The sequence below is a fragment of the Chlamydotis macqueenii genome, chromosome Z (genome assembly GCF_036417535.1).
Source record: "Chlamydotis macqueenii isolate bChlMac1 chromosome Z, bChlMac1.mat, whole genome shotgun sequence".
Classification (NCBI taxonomy): Eukaryota; Metazoa; Chordata; class Aves; order Otidiformes; family Otididae; genus Chlamydotis; species Chlamydotis macqueenii.
The window spans coordinates 24,703,837-24,720,560 of NC_141593.1; the positions used below are offsets into that span (position 1 = coordinate 24,703,837).

Consider the following 16,724-nt stretch of genomic DNA (forward strand, 5'->3'; position numbering starts at 1 on the left):
TAGCCAGTTACTCTGCACTGAGTAACACAAGAGCATCACTGATTATTTCAGTTATGACATCGCAAATATATTAGTAGTCATCCTTACAGAATTTTGGCCTCAAGTCTTCAGATAACATTATCAGTAATTTTCACATATGCAGCCCTTCTTGGGGAAACAGCACTTTTCCCTGTACTCCTTTTTTAGACCTTTGTAGCGACACAGAGCTAACCAGCTGTTCTATATTTAGCTGCCAGACACAAGTTACAACCACCCCAAGGCTGTTTTAGACTTCTTCTGAGTGCAATGACCCTGCAGAAATGTAAAGTCAAACTGGTGCTCTGGTTTTTCCAGTCCAGCTGGATGGTTCTACTTGTGCACTTAAATATTTCACTAAGTCAGGCATCAACGGAGGTCAGGATTGCAAACATATAACAAGTGACCTGGATCAGATCAAGCCACCAGACTAACATCATGTCTCTGAGAATGGTCAGCACTGGATAACACATACAAGATCAGAGCAAGCACGTGTGATACCTCCTGCATCCATTCCCTACCACAGTCCTCAGAGATTTCCAAAATACAGAGAAGTCATTTTTGATTTATTAATCCTCAAAAGATCTCTCTTTCACTTATTTTTTCAGTGTCCCGGTGAACTGGTGTTTCATGCTCCATGGAACACTACCTCCATTTTGTATTTATAGCTATGAAGCAAGGCACAGTCTGACACATTCTGTAATTTTCAGTCATTACGTTTTTCACAAAAACTGCCATATATTAGGTATAGATTACTCAGAAAATTTTCATTGAAAATAAAGTAAAGCCGTTTTTAAGTCATTAAGGTAGATAAAGTCATATTTTCAAAGTTCATGTGAATCAACATATCCCTTAATCTACAGTAAGTCTGAGACAATAGCTTTGATAGCCTTTAAGGCAATTTAGCAGTCAGCATGGTGAACTTATGTTGCAGAAAGCTCTGTTCTGAAGCAGGAGTTTGCCTCGTGTACTCTAAAAGAAAAGTGATAGATTACTTAGGTGTATCTTGTCCAGTGCCTTTTTTTTTTTTTTTTGCCTACAGAAACTGAGAATGCTGCTTCTCAGATCTAAATTAGAATGATTTGATTTTAGGGAGACCTTAGGAAAGGAATCCCCGCAAATGTTCGCAGTAAGATGAGAAAGAAAGTGAGAAGTCATTTTGCTAGTAACAAGAACTGCAAGAAGTTTATAGAAAGGTGCGTTGTTGACCCATTTAGAGGGAGAGAGATTTAGATTAGATATTAGGAAGAAGTTCATTACAATGAGGATGGTAGAACACTGGAAAAGGTTGCCCAGAGAGGTGGTGGATGCCCCATCCCTTGAAATGTTCAAGGCCAGGTTGGATGGGGCTCTGAGCAACCTGATCTGGTTGGAGATGTCCCTGCTCCTTGCAGGGGGGTTGGACTAGCTGACCTTTAAAGGTCCCTTCCAACCCAAACCATTCTATGATTCCATGATTTCATCATAATTATTTTTTTTTAAGTGTGCAATGAATACATTAAAAATCCTGAAAAAGTACCATTCCCCCAGCCTGAGTGCTGGGTTACACTTAATATTTCACGCTTCAGAAGTTTCTTGTTTTCTAAGTCCTCTAACAGCTTAGAGAGGTACATATATTTGCAGATACAGTTCTTCCCATAAAAGTTCTCATTAAATATGTTTGCATTAACTGGCATTTTTATATTTCACTTTATGAAAACACCCAAACAAATATCCCTTGCCATTAAAAATAAAAATTAAAAAAGTAATTCACTAATCTGGTGTTTTAATTTCAGTCATGACGTATGCAGAAATATTTTAAAATTATTCAGTCACTCTTACCGTGTTCAAAATATGATAGCCTCAAAACACTTGCCATAAGCCAGCTAAGGAATATACATTTGGAAGTTTTCAGAGGATAACTACAACCAACTATATGCATACTTCCTATTTTTCTTCAGAGTGAGATCTTCATCTCTGGATTGGAAACTATTCCTCCAGCCAAGAAGGAGTCAACTAGGAGCTTGTTCCCACTTGGCGACACTGAGACAACCTTTGTGGTGGTGTGATGAGGAATCCTCATCGCAAAGCAGGAACTCTCTCTGCAGCCAGCCATCTTGGGGGAGGCAAAAGCTACAGCATTAAAGACATCAGTCTATCTCAGGTCCTGGGACACAGAAGTCTCAAACCAACTTTGTCTATATCAGACCAGAAAAAACATTACCTTATTTCTACATGTAAGAAAACTTAAGATTTTGTACCTGCTGATCATGTTACTATACTAAGAAAGTGAAAATAGGATGCCAGAATAGAAACCTTACCTATGTTCACAGCAAATAGGAACTACTCCTCCATTTCTCGTGCACGCCAGTTACTTTAATTGATTTTTCCTTTGTTGCATAAGACACTTGCTATAAATTTTAACGAAATTTTTCACAGGTTCAAGTAACTAGATTATACTATGAACACAGTAATTTTACTGGTACCTGCCACAAATTATTTTATTATCCTTGGAAGACTAGTGAAGATGCTGCAACTGTGTACAGGAGTAGAATAAATACACTCAACTTGGCAAGGATTTACAAGTGAGATCTAGTGAAAAGACTCATTCTGAGAAAATGAAACAGCTGCAAGAGCGTCTGTCTTATTTAAGATTGTTTGGTTTAATGATTATCTATGCTGCTGTTGAAAGGTAGACTGCAGACACTTCCATCTGAGATTATTGCTTGTCACTGAAATGTGTACAGCAATAGAGAAGTCTCCATGAATTTTTACGTAGAGCAGAACACACATGATTGACTCTTGTTCGCTTTACCTTTCTCTTGCTGACAGTAATATAACGTAAGCGTTTCATTCATGTACTCCCTCATATGACTAGGTTGGCCATGAAAAGAAACATAATGACAACAGATTGAGTAACAGCCTACTAGTGTGATTTAAAACCTTGCTTGTCTTCTTTTGACTGATTTGGACTCAGATGTAAATCAAGTCAGAAACCATATTTATTTCAAGATAGCTTGCTAAATTCTTCACCTTAGTGCTCCACTTCATCTTCTCCTTCAAAGGCAATGATTTTCCATTTCCATATGTGCTCATTGAACACATCTGCAAGCATCAAACACAGACAGTGAAGCCAAATCTGTAATAACACAAATGATGTTATGACTGATGGTAAGAAGAGTAAATAATCACACCTATTTTTGACCCTGAATTTTGATCTAACAGGGCAACCTCTACCAAAGACACAAGATAAGTCGTTGCAAAAAGTAAAAAAATCAAGTCAGTTACCAAATGAGGATGGAGAGCAGCAGCAAGCACTGCAATCCCATCTGTGGAGCCACCAGGTCTTTGTTGGTCTGATCCAGCTGTCCTAGGCTACCTACTCATCCTTTACAACAGTGGCACTGCTGAGGTATTTAGGTACCTGCTCAGGCCCCTTATACAACACTGGTTGCATCTCAGCAAGAACTTTAAGATCTTGGTCCTCTGCTTCCAACCTCAAAAGCATACGTCGTTGGGCTGTAGTTAGCTGTAGTCAGTGCAGCCAGCTGCTGAAGCATATATCCAGCCTCCCAGTGTGTTTCACAGCTCATATTGCTGTAATCATTAGCCCTCAAGCTTTAATAATTTAAAGTTGGTTTAAAACTACTGTGGGTATTTCTATGGTAATGTGTCTTTGGACCTCCCAAGTGCAGCATGAAGTGAAGTTACTGAAATCAGCAATGCCAGACAGTTAGAAATTTTCCAGCTGGATCCCCCCAGCCACCAGATAATTTTCATTTGTGAGAAGTAAACCCTTTGAAGAAGCAGTAAATCAGGTGAATATTTTTACAAAAATATAAACAGAATCTGAGATTGACTATAGTAAGTTCTGATTGACCTGAAACATCTTTCCAGAATTTTATCTTTGAAATATTTATCTTGTTGAAATGACATTTCCAAATAAGCAGGAAATCCAATTCTCACAAACTACCCATTGGCATACAAGTCAGTTGCCAAGCAAATTTCTAAGCAGACAAGCAGCAAAAGTTTGGAAGTTTAGAAAGGATGCCCAGTAGACTATCTTCCCTGTTTTATGCTTAATCTTGTGATAAGTAGCAATGAAAGTACTGTTTTAAGTTACACATCTGAGCCATGATTTTTTCCAGTCCATGACATACATGCTGGTAGCAGAAAAGAAGATATGCCTGCTGTTGTCAGATACTCATCACTTTTGATAGTACTTGGAATAGACAGATAGAATTGCTCTCCTCCAGAGTGAGAAAAAAAAAAGTAACTGATTATCAAAGAATGAATGAAGAGGCTTGGCAGCTGATAGACACAGGGTGTGAACTGTGACCAAAATGAACCAAGAAGTCCACATATTTAAATGTACCCTGCTTTGATCCCATTCTCAGCAATGGCAACACCTCCACAACTGGTCAAATGGAGGGAAAAAAAGAAAACAAACCAAAACTGGAGGGGAGATACCAGAAGATGGCTCACTCAACCTGCAGACAAGCACTTACCAAGTATGCATGCAAACATAAAAAACTATCACCCGTCATCCAAAGAAGGCAAACTATCCTCTTCAGTGATTCTATGCTGAAAGAATGACTGAAAAATAAAAGTCCTGGAAGAGAGAGAGTGGCAGATCAACAAAAGGGAGTGGTAGCAATCACATCACGTCTCCTAGTGATGTGAATCTGGTGTGTTGCACCTATGTCATACAACTACCTCTGTCACCCATCAAGAAATATTGAATACTTATCAGGGAGAGTTAGGAACAAGGCATTCAGAGAAGCAGCACTGCCCAGGCCAGCTAGCAGTTACAGATAAAATAGCTAAGGGCTGTGTGGGAAATATGATGCCAGTTCTTTTGGTCTCTCACAGCCCACTAACCAAAGAAGAGATATCAGGGTGCAATCACTTATTTCTATTGAATTAAAAATAAAACCTAGAGAAATTTTCAGAAAATTTGAATAGCCTTTTGCCCATTGCTATCTTCCTATCTGAAAAAGGGCTAAATCTTCATCTCACTGCTGTCAGTAGACTCTTTCCAGAAGCAAGATTTGCATCCCAACATATGGAGTGGTGAATTTGATGATTTTTACCAGATTACATGTATGAATTACACATTTCTGCACTGAGGCTGGAAATACAAAAAGGCACAAAGTTTTTACTGTTGTGTCATTGAATTCTGTTTTGTATTTTAAGCTCTTTCATTAGATTTTGAAATAAAATGCTGTTCTTCCTTCAATGATAAGAAGTCATACACAAAAAATCCAGAGTACTTCTTGGTAAGTCTTAAAAAAAAAAAGCTCATTTCTCTTCTTCATGTTCTGGCATTCAGTTAGGAAGCTAGCTCTGTTAAAAGTTCTCATAATGTGCATCCACAGTCAGTTAATTTGATCTTTCTTATAAAGTTTTCTGAAATGCGTGAAAGCTTATTGCTGCTCTGTACCACTCAGATATTCCTAAATCTGCCTGATGACAGGATCTTGTAGGAGGAGCTCCCCAGCCCAAACTCAAAGTTGATCACACATGTCTAGTATCAATTTAACAACGTCAGTAACACAAACTGAAAAACCTTGCAACTGTGAGCAAGTTGCCTCCATTTTCCGTCATTTTGTCCCAGTGGATCCTTTGCAGCTATATCACATGAGTTCCTCAATAAAACAAGGGTATGTTGAAGACAGCCTTTACACAATTGCCGTTTAACATGCTATATGCCAAAAATCGCATGTGTATCATAAGATATCAATTTGTAAACATAAACATATCTCAGACTTTGAAAGTTAAACTGCATTGACACCAGAGAATAAGCATGAGCATGGTAATTAAAGGTCATCTTTTCTCAGGCAACCATCTGGATTAACCAGGCAGGGAACCAAAGTTCTCTGACAAGACTTTACACATGAGCTACAAAAGTACAGAGCCCTTTTCAATTTTAAGCTATCTGCAGACTATTTGCAATCAAATGAAAAACAACAATAAAATGAACATGAAAGGATGGCCTTAAAGGAGTTACTTTCAGCACAGCAGATTTTTCTAATCTAAGGTGAGGCCGCAGTCATATAGCTCTAAGGGCAAAAAACAAATCCTTGATCTATAAATAGCCTCTTGTATAAATCTGGTGGAACCCATGAAAACCATTCCCTTCTTTGAAGATGATTCATTACTGAACTCTTTGAACTGTACGGATGGTCCCTAAGCCACTAAAATGCCAGAGGGCCAAAAAAGATCTGTATGTGCATCAGCTGTTCTAGTTAATGCATATCTGCAAACAGACAACAAAGGAACCTTCCAAATTGGTAAGGTAGGAAAGAAATAAACAAATGTAAGCCCAAAGTCTAAAACTGTTGGTTTGAACTATTTTTAAGAAAGTTTCTTACCACCTGCTAGTTTTCCTTCCTGAACTCTACAAGCATGTGTTGAACAAAATGGTAGGTATTAGGACAAAACCCAGGAATACACTGAAAAATACAAGACTGCGTTCCACATAGTTTTGTGAGGGCCAAAGCCCTCATACAGAGCAGCACACAGATCTAATTCACTGCAGGATCTCACTACAATATCCTCACACTTTCTGGTTGAGTCTAACACTGATCAGTCCCACTAGTTTTTATGCCATTGATAGTTTTATGATATGTCACTTTCTTAAACATCTGGCTTCATACCCAAAAGAAAAACTCTGATACTCCAAGCCCACCTGAAGGACCAGAGTGGTAAAAGGCAGCTCTGCCACACTGAAATGAGCAAAACCACCAGAATGCACCAAAGAAACTGTTGCACCAAAGAAAGTGAAAACATTTATACAAAGTTTCTTTTTAAAAAACAAAACACCTGCCATTAAAGATTAAATTCACTCCCATGCACCAGACCCACAGAGCTAATACACTGTGTCAGTCCTCTCTTGGCAATATCGTATCCAGGCCTGGAATACAGGAGTGCCTGCTGTCATTTCAGAAAGTTGCACCAGACATAACTCCATATTATCACAATTTTAATTGCTATACCCTGCTTGGTGGTTTGGGATTTTTCTTGTTTTGGTTTGGTGTTGGGTTTTTTTTTTGGTTTGTTTTGAGTGGGTTTTTGTTTTGTTTTGGGGATGGAGGGGTCTTTTCCTCCCTTTTATCAAAGCTCTCTTCAGCACAACAAGACACTCCCACGAAGCTCCTTTTCCTGTCTTATACTAAAAGCACTGATTCAGCTACCAGCATTCTTCCCCCAACTATGATGACACCACAACATACCAGCATGGTTTGTCTGGAGCAGTACTCCAGAGAAGGAGAAAAAAGACTATGACAAATAAACTTCAGAAATAGCGCGTTCAAGATGATTGCTAAAATCCACAAAATTTCTTAGCCCTGAGTTGCAAGCTACATTTTTGTTGTGTAGCTGTAAGTTCTGGACAGAAATCACTGGATTCAGACATCACATCTCCTCAAGACTTTGTGACATGGGCATCCTGGGGCATCAAGATAATTTTTTTTTTTTTTCTTTCCCCAGAACACCTCTCTACTCATGTGCCCCTTCAGCCCCAATTTCTTTGGCTTAAGTTTCTGTCCTGGCCTTCTCCGGCCTGTAACAGATGCTTCTTCCACAACCACCCCAACTTAAGCTAGATTAATTACTTTATTTTCACTTGAAAAATGATGTCTTACTCTGCTTAGCCCATCTCAGATCTTCACTTCATCCATCTTTTCTCTAACCATCCACTGCACCCTCATAGTACTCTAGTTGACCTTTTTTATGTCTGCAAAAACCTCCAGGGCAAAGAGCCAAGCATCTCCCAAGTTTTTGCCACTGCACTGCAGTCGCCGTCCAGAGCATTGTGGGGATGGAAGTGCTGTCCAGCAGCTGTAGCCCATTGCACTGTGTCCACCACCCACCGCACCATGTCTGTGAGAATGTAAGAAATCAAAACTTTCTGATGTCTTGCCTCCCTGGCTTTGCAATCTGAGGCAAAGGAAAGTAGCCTGAAATGAGGCCATGGCAAGGTGTTCAATATGATACTTAGTCACCTCTTCCACAAATCACAACGGTGCCTGGCACATAAACATGGCCCTAACCTTTTAACACATATGAATGGTTTTGTTCTGAAATGGAATATACCACCTTTTTCTGAAAGCGTGTGATTTTTCCCCATATAATTAAACAGCTGTTTAGGAATCAGCTTTCTTTGTGACAGGAGGAAGTTTCAAAAGAAATTTGGTTCATGTTGGAAATGAACACATACAATACATAAGGCCTCATCCTCCACTTCCGTTTCTAAAAGAGATTTCCTGGTTTTATGGCTACCACAATGGCTTGAGAGGTTGCATTTCATAAATGGACACAATGATTATTAAACATAATCGCAGAAGAATGATGATAATTGACAACATTCAAGTTCACAGTGTCTTCAGAGAGCCTTCCAAATCTACAATGGGGGAAGAAGAATGCCTCTTTTGCTGTGCCTGTGGCGAAATGGCTGACCTAAGAGCAAAGGAAAAATGGAGTACTGGAAGCAGTTCCAAAGCTAGCTTCAGAGACCTCGTGCCAAATTCTACATTTGATTAAGTAGATTTTTTTAAAAGCACTAAAATATATGCTGCTGGTAAGTGTATTTGATTAAAACATACATAAAACAAGAAAGGAATCAGACCACACCTCTACAAATACAAACAAACAAATTGTAATTAAATCAAACAGGTTATAGCTCTACATGCAAAGTGGCTGTGAGCACAGTTTGTCTGAGGCTTATAAATAGCTGTTGAATAGCTTGTTTTCCAATAGCTACATGGCTTCAAAACTCCATTCTGCTCATTTCAGCTCATTGCCTTACCTTGCAGTGGACATTACTGACCCTACTAATGCCAAGTCTCTCAGCTAACTGTTATTTCTTTGGATTTCTTATTTAAACACAATTTAATGATATCTAGATGCATGCTCACATTGGCTGCGTTCTCTGTGAATTCTGTGTGCTGGAGTCCAGGTGGCCCAGATCTTTGCAATTATTGTAGAATAAAATGGTTTGGGTTGGAAGGGACCTTTAAAGGTCAGCTAGTCCAACCCCCCTGCAAGAAGCAGGGACATCTCCAACTGGATGAAGTTGCTCAGAGCCCCGTCCAACCGGGCCTTGAATGTTTCCAAGGATGGGGCATCCACCACCTCTCTGGGCAACCTCTTCCAGTGTTCCACCACCCTCATTGTAAAAAATTTTTTCCTCATGTCTAGTCTGAATCTTCCTCCCTCTTTTTCAAAACCATTACTTCTCATCCTATTCAACAGGCCCTGCTGAAGATTTTCTCCCCGTCTTTCCTGTAGGCCCCCTTTAGGTACTGGAAGGCCACTATAAGGTCTCCCTGGAGCCTCCTCTTCTCCTCTCCTTCTCCTCTCTCTCTCCTCACAGGAGAGGTGCTCCAGCCCTCTGATCATCTTTGTGGTCACCTTCAATTCCTGCTCCACTCTTCCATGTTATGAAACCAACTGACACTGGTCCAGTTTTCCCGTCCTTTTAGAAAGGAAGCTGCCTCTTCAGATGCAGTAGGAATCCAGGGCAAGAGATCAATGAATTGTAAATCTGCATCAAAATTAGTTATCTATTTTCAAAGTGAGTGACTCACATTATTAAGAGCTGAATATTGAGACTTATTGTAAAGTAGCACCATTTAGCTGAGGGGCTTCTCAGCATAAATCTAAACTCTATCCTTTCTACATCCAAGATATGAAATATTTGGCATTGGATGGCCAAAGCAGTGGGTAGAGATATATAGGGATTGTTTAAACAATTCTCCAGAGTAACTGTCTGTTCACAGAGTCAGAGGTAATCCAAAGGAACAGAATGTCTCTAATACATTTTGTTCTCTTATAGCTGACAACACAGGTGAGAAAGACATTTATAAATAACTGGATGCAGGCTGGGGCAGTGGTTGACACAAATGGTTGACCTGCAAGGGAAAAATGAAGCTCATGAGCAAATGGACTAATGGTCCTCCTAAGTGAAGAAAGTCACCTGCATTAGACACTACCTCCAGAAGGCTGTGCAGCATGCCATCTTACTCAGAATTAATAATGTATGACTTCTTCCTCATGCGAAAGGAAAGGTGACTCAAGCTGCACAACCCAAAAGCACCAATGTTTGGGGGAGTCGTGGGAGCTCCTGTAGAATGAGCTCTTTGTACTTTGTGGCCTGTGAGAACTGCCCCAAAGAAGATGCCTTCAGACAAGCAAGGGGACAGTCTGCTGTTGCTGCCCTGCAGGACCAGTGACTTACTGGGCTAGAAATGCATCTAGTAGACTGGGCCAGAGGAAGACAGTACTACACGAGAGATCATCAGGTGGCAGTCATTACTGCAAGCTCATGCCCTCAACCACCAAATGATGCCCTTCAAACACACATGCTGCATTCCACAATGCTCCGTACACTTATCTTTACATCAGTAAATGTAACTGTTGATTTTCTGAAGCCATAATCCTGCTACCATTGACTTATTTTGAAGTCCAGAAAATACTGAGTTTGGTTACCATGACAACACTCCCCAAAAAGAGTTAAATTCTGCTACACCATAGAACACTTCACATGCTATTTCCTAGCAACCACACAGGTACATATAGCCTTTGCTGAAGGCAATTTTAGAGAAGTTACATGTACATTAAAGAGAATTCTAAAAATATCACATACATCATGCATCTTTCACTTTGGGCTACACTGAAGAACCCTGTAACTAAGACAGACTCTAATCTTTCAAAAAAGTAAGAGTGACCAACAGGCAGACAGGAAATACAGGCAGGGAGTAATTTACATGGACAGTAAAGTGCTGCCCTAGACCTGGCAGCAGTGCAGGCAGTGCAAGAGGGAAATTTAACCAGAAGCATTGTTTCTTTTCCGTCTTTGTTTTCTCTTGACATGACTATTACACTTTTACCACTCTCCTGGACTTGAACTTTCAAGCAACAACACTTTTGAGGGAGTACACAGATAATCCAAAATAAGAACAGAGTAGTCATGCCAATAGCATGTCTGCCTTGTACTATGAAGATTTTAATGTAAAAAAAAAAAAAAAAAAAAAGAAAAAGAAAAACAAACCAAAATCCCCAACTCTGCTTCTTCTTTTTTTGCCTATAGCACTAAGGCTTATGAATGCCCCCAGCTCTGGTTGCATTAATCTGACAAGCTTACCCATCAGCACACAGCATTTCAAAAACAATACTCCTTTTAACTTCTACAGGTATCATTACACAAAATTCAGGACTACTTCACAGGACATTATTGAGTTATTGAAGACATGCTCTTGCATTACTCCTTACTTCAGGGGTGCCTATGCTGTATGATCCAGCCTGGTACAACTACCTCACCTAGGAAGCCATGGATATAGAAAAGGTACAGCAACCTGTCTGAAGTAACAAACTCACTGAGAAGTTGAAGAAGAATTTTTTGCTAGTCAGGTGCTTAAATGCTCATTACAGTAAATAGGGCAAGCTCATCAGATCAATGTGATAGATGTCCAAGGCGCTGAAGGGGCTCTCCAGCCAGCTGAAAGGAGATGTCTACAAGAGATGTTTGGTAGCCCTATCTCTCTCTTAGACTACCTACAGAGCAGGTGCGATGCTTACATTCACAACCTAAACCTGCTGAATTACTCTGCTGTCTAAACCCCTACTTAAAGCATGATAGATGACTAGATTATTCCTCACCTGAATGAGAGGAATGGAAAACTATAGGCCCATTTTCTGTATCACACCCTATATGATGCAGTGATCATTAAACATTCTCAGCTGCAAGAATTCAAACCTATCTCCTGCACCCCAAGAGTATACACTATTCCCCAGGGTATACAGCACAACGTCTGATCTTGTATTATATCTTTCAGCTGCATGGCCAGTTTTATTTGAAATCCCTCTGTTCTGCATTCAGTATGATCATGGACTATTAGAGATTGTCAAAAGATCCATATCAAGCTCCTCAGAAGGTAAAATCTCAGAGCCTCATTTTACACACAGCAAATGGTACCAACTAGAAAATGGATGCTACTAACACTGTGTTTACCTAAAATTGTTTAGTATTTTGGACATTAAAAGCAAATGTTCCAAAGAAGCTTTTTACTGGAGAACTTACTGGGGTGCAGTGGTCTTGAGACACCTGTTGACTCTCGGTCCTGAAATGGTTGAGGCTCATTGTTCTCTTACAAGCTTCCAGTGCTTCTCTTTTCCTACACAAACTAAGGTGGCAGAGGTGGGGGAAGGAGGCATAAAAAAAAGCCCCAAAAGATGCATTTTGTATTTAATGATATAAACACCTATCACCCAGAACAGGTTTGGAATTACAGAATGTTGTGCAACTCAATACCAAGTTTAATTGACCAGGCTGCTGTTTCCTTTGCCAAGTGGTTTATTATTTTCTGAAGAAATAATAAACTTCTCTATTCTCTAATACTTCTTCTGTCTAAGTGTTGCTTAAGAACACACTCACAGTGCTTGTGGACGATTACCTGCACTATTTGAAAGAGAAAAGGAGAGATCAGATACAGAGCAATAAATATTTGCAAAAGTCCTTTTAGTGTATTCATTTAAGAAGTCTGCACTTAGTCTCCAAGAAAAGCACTTCTCTACTAGCAATTTTCTTTAAGGTAAGAGTTATTCAGGCCAGCACCTCTCAGAGAGCAACGAGCCTAAATTAAAAAGGCTCTGCACTTTAACATAGTTCAACAATTTTTGGCCTGCCTAAATTTTTTTTCTGCCAGCTTTGCAGCCCCAGAGTACGTTCAAGGGGACTCTGATGTCTTAGGTGTCCTTTTGAGTTGTGAAATGGATGCTCATCACACTAAATTACAGAGCTTTATTTTCCAAGTTTACCATCCACCTGGTACATTCTGTGTTCTACAGAACATACTAGCAGCCAGTTAAACAGTAGTACACTTCAAAAAAACCAAGAAATGCAAGAAGTACAGTGACTTTTCTTACATGTGATACTGCTTTAAAGAGAAGAACTGTATTTTAAATCAAAGCAATGTTAGGGTTGCATTTCTCCAGGACCTGTGGACCTGATGCAACTCTCTCAGCATCTGGATTTCTCAATGCTCTCTATAGCAGTTTGTATTGGTGTTGGTCAGCTGCATCCTTTCACGTAGATGTAAAAAAAAATAATCCTAAAAACTTGACATATCAGGGCACGTACTTCTCCTCAATGCTTCCACCTTGGAACTTAACACAGACCAACATTGCAAGAGATACTGCTCCATTGTATTCCTTCTTATTCCTGAGCTTCACTTCTAATAATTATTTTGCTATAGAAAAGCCTGAAAACACTGTTCCTAGTGTGAATGACTTTCAAGAGAGGTTCATAAATGGATTTTTCTCTTCCACAAAGAATACAGCATAAGAAGAACGAAACCATAACATTCAGTGTCCGTCTTGTCACTTCAAGAAATAAAATAAGAAAAAGCAATTAATAGAAGACTAAGGGGCAAGGGGGTCCCATTAGGCTATGTGTTATCGACAAGAGCCTTAGAACTTGTTTGTTCTGCTGGTGTTTAAATTTGGCTAATGTTTAAGTACGAAGATATTCAAGAAAAGCATATTTATGCATGCACTTTTGCTTAAGATTTGTATTTGGCCATAATCAAAAGATGTATTTGTAAGGTTAATTTTTATTATATTTTTAAATCCCCAAGGAAGTGTTCAAGGAGCTGTTTACTTCTTGCTAAACAGCTGGTACCATTGCACTTCAGAAGCAGCAATAGTTGAGCAGTGGGTCAAGCAGCCACTACACACTTGGTATCATCTCATGCTCAATGTTACGCTTCAGTGATGTAAGCTAAATGCCTTGTATCTTCATGTAAAGCTGATGTAGGGTTTGAGATAGTAATAGTTTGCTCTCATGATAGCGTTTGATTTTATTAAGGAGGGAACGTGGGCAAGGAACACTTTAGTGTTTCTGCACAAGTACCTTAGTAAAATAGCATATGTTTCCGTACTTCCCCACTTCTTACAGCCCACAAGGTATCAAGCAGTATTTTGCCTTTATGATAGTTCCGTAATACTCCAACCTTGCTTTGGTCACACAAATAGCCAAGTATGATGTTAACCTGTAGGAAACCGTGCCAAGAGTAGCAACAAGAATGAAGGCTCTAACTCAGTTTAAGAAGAGTATTGAATATTTTACAAATCTTAACTCTTCTAAGAATGGAAACATTTCTATTATATCATTGAAGCAGTTGTTGAATAAAAAGAACCCCATTGTTTCCCTTTGGTGCTCGGGACTCTAAAATTGCAAAAAGAACTGAAACTATCTGAAATAATAGTACAGTGTCAATTATGAAATTCAAAAACATCTGAAATACCTTCACTTTTAATAACCAGAAAGCTGACAAATATATTGTCATATAAGCGCATGATGTAATAACAAATAACAAGCAATTAATAAGAACAGAAAAGGGCATGACCACTTAAAAAAAAATCTTTTTTCAAACCTCAAGTTAAAAATTGTGCAAGAATTTGTATTTTACTCTTCTCTACCTTAAAAAAAATCATATTTTGTCTTAAGTGTTCCACTCTGAAATGTTAAAAAAAACAAACAAACAAACAAGAAATGTAACATTTTTTTTACTCCAGTCCTGCTCAGACTTTGTCTCTATCACTAATTATGCAGGTTCTGCTTCTGAATGAGTAAAACAGCCAATGTAACTGCAGACAATTTTGCAAGTTTCTCAGCATTTGAACAAAGTAACTATGGGTTGTGGTGGTGGGTTTTTTCCTCTGTGATCTCTCTCATTTATGTTTTCCTCAGACAATTTCCAGATTTTTTAAATTACAGAAGAAGACTATATAATCTTATAATTTCTTAATTATGTTCTAGCAAAATACCAGAACATATTTAAACCCATGGAATTACTTTGTGACATGGTACAACAGAAAAGTAACCTAAGGTGCAGCGGGGATCATGATACCGTTTGTTTTGATAATAAACTTTGGAATAGGACAACAATGCAAAATTTAATTATTGAAAAACTTTCAAGAAAATTAATGAAAAATCTACCCTAGTATTAAAAAGAAAAAAAAAAAAAAGAAAAAAGAAAAAAGAAAGAAAAAAAAATCCAGAGCAATCACCTCTTTTAAGTGTTAAACTTAAGTGAAGATGTTGATGAGCAGGTTGTAGCAGTGCCTGCCTTAGCCACTGAGAGGTGACCCAAGCCTTCCAGATTTGGGGTGAGACAACCCTGCAGAGGCAGCCACCACCCGGGAGTATCCCTGCGGTTCGGTTCTCAGCTGAACACCCGCGCCTGGCAGCAGCAGTTCATTTTAACCAGATGCGGGGATGAAGAAAACCCAACAGCAAGCACGGGCTTTTTGCTGCTGAGACTTAAGCGGGCGTGGTGGGGGGGGACTTCATTCCGGCGCACCACCACCTCTCCCAGACGCCCCCTTCCTGCTGTCAGCCACGAAGCTGGAAACGAACCCTGTCCCGCGAGGCTGCGACCCCAGGAGCGGTCTCAGCACAGGGGCACCTCGGACCTACCCCAGGGCTTCGGGTGCGGGGCGGGGGGACTTGGGGTTTCGGGTGGGGGGCTCCAGGCCAGACGGCCCCTGAGCACGGCCCCACGCAGCTGTGCCCGCCTGCAGCTGCGGTGAAGTCAGCGGGGACCCGCAGCTGCATCCCGCCCGCCGACTATCGCCTCCCTCCGCTGGAGTGGGGTGCGGCGGGGGCGGGGGGGGGGTCGGGAGTGGGGGATGCTGCGGCTCCGTCCTCCCTCTGCCCCGGCCAGGGGGGACCCAGGGCCGAGGGGCGGCCTCGCTGTACCTTGGCGCTGGGGCTGCCGGTCTGGGTCTCCGCCTCGATGCCGCAGCAGCGGGTGGCCCTGGCCCGGGCGGAGGCGCCGGGCTCCCTGTGCTCCGTACGGCGGGGGCCAGCGGAAGGCGGCGGCGGCGGCTGGCGGCTCTGGTAGGCGAGGACGGAGGGGATGGAATCGGCGGCGTCTGTCCTGATGAAGAGGCCGTGCAGGGTGGCTGTGCCCTGCGAGATGGTGGTGGTCTGGTGGGGGGAGTTGGACTCGTCCGAGTCCCGGCAGTAAATCACGCCGCTCTGCGAGACATGGATGCTGGGGGCGCAGCCCATCCCTTCCCTTCCCTTCCCCACCCCGCCCCACCGCACCGTCGCCCGCCCGGACTGCGGGGCTGCCTCCCCCGCGCCGCGCACCCCGCACCCCGCGGCGGCACCGGCACCGGTACCACCCCTCGCCGGCGGCGCTGCCCCGGCCGTTCCCGCCCGCCCGTGCAGCGCCTCCCTGGCACCCCTGCCCGTCCCCCTGCGCCGCCCCCGGGGACCCCAGACCCGTTAAGCCCCTTCCCCTCCTCGACAGCCCCTTACGAGGCGCCTGCGGCCACGGGGTCCTTCAGCCGCGGGGTGGGGGGAGAAAGAGAGGAGGAGGAGGAGGAGGAGAAGCATCACAGGTGGTGCAGCCCCCTCCCAACCCTGGCAGAGGGTCTGCTTTCAAGCCTCCTGTAGGTACAACACGACATCCACCCCCAACTGTGCCAAATACCTTTTTTTTGTTTGTTTGTTTAAAAGCAGTTAAAATGCTTATTTCAACAGTCAAAACGCGCCTACATTTCTTCGCCACGGGCAAGCAACTCCCAGTTGTTGTGGGGGGGACTGCAGGAAGGAGTTTGGAGCCACACAGCACCCACTGCAAGCTGGGAAAAAAGGCCAGGATTGTTCCATGATTTTTAATGCTGTTTTTCAATTAGGCCGATATCCAAAGAAAAAA

General features: G+C 41.6%; 1 protein-coding gene across 1 annotated transcript in view; it reads right to left on the bottom strand.

Annotated features, from left to right (window-relative positions):
* The window catches only part of PDE8B (phosphodiesterase 8B), a 76,832-nt gene extending 60,760 nt beyond the window's left edge, over positions 1-16,072 (bottom strand). Inside the window, exon 1 of the mRNA XM_086770562.1 lies at positions 15,758-16,072. Coding sequence (XP_086626688.1) covers positions 15,758-16,072 — 315 coding nt within the window. The remainder of the gene's footprint in view (positions 1-15,757) is intronic.
* Positions 16,073-16,724: the final 652 nt, after the last annotated feature.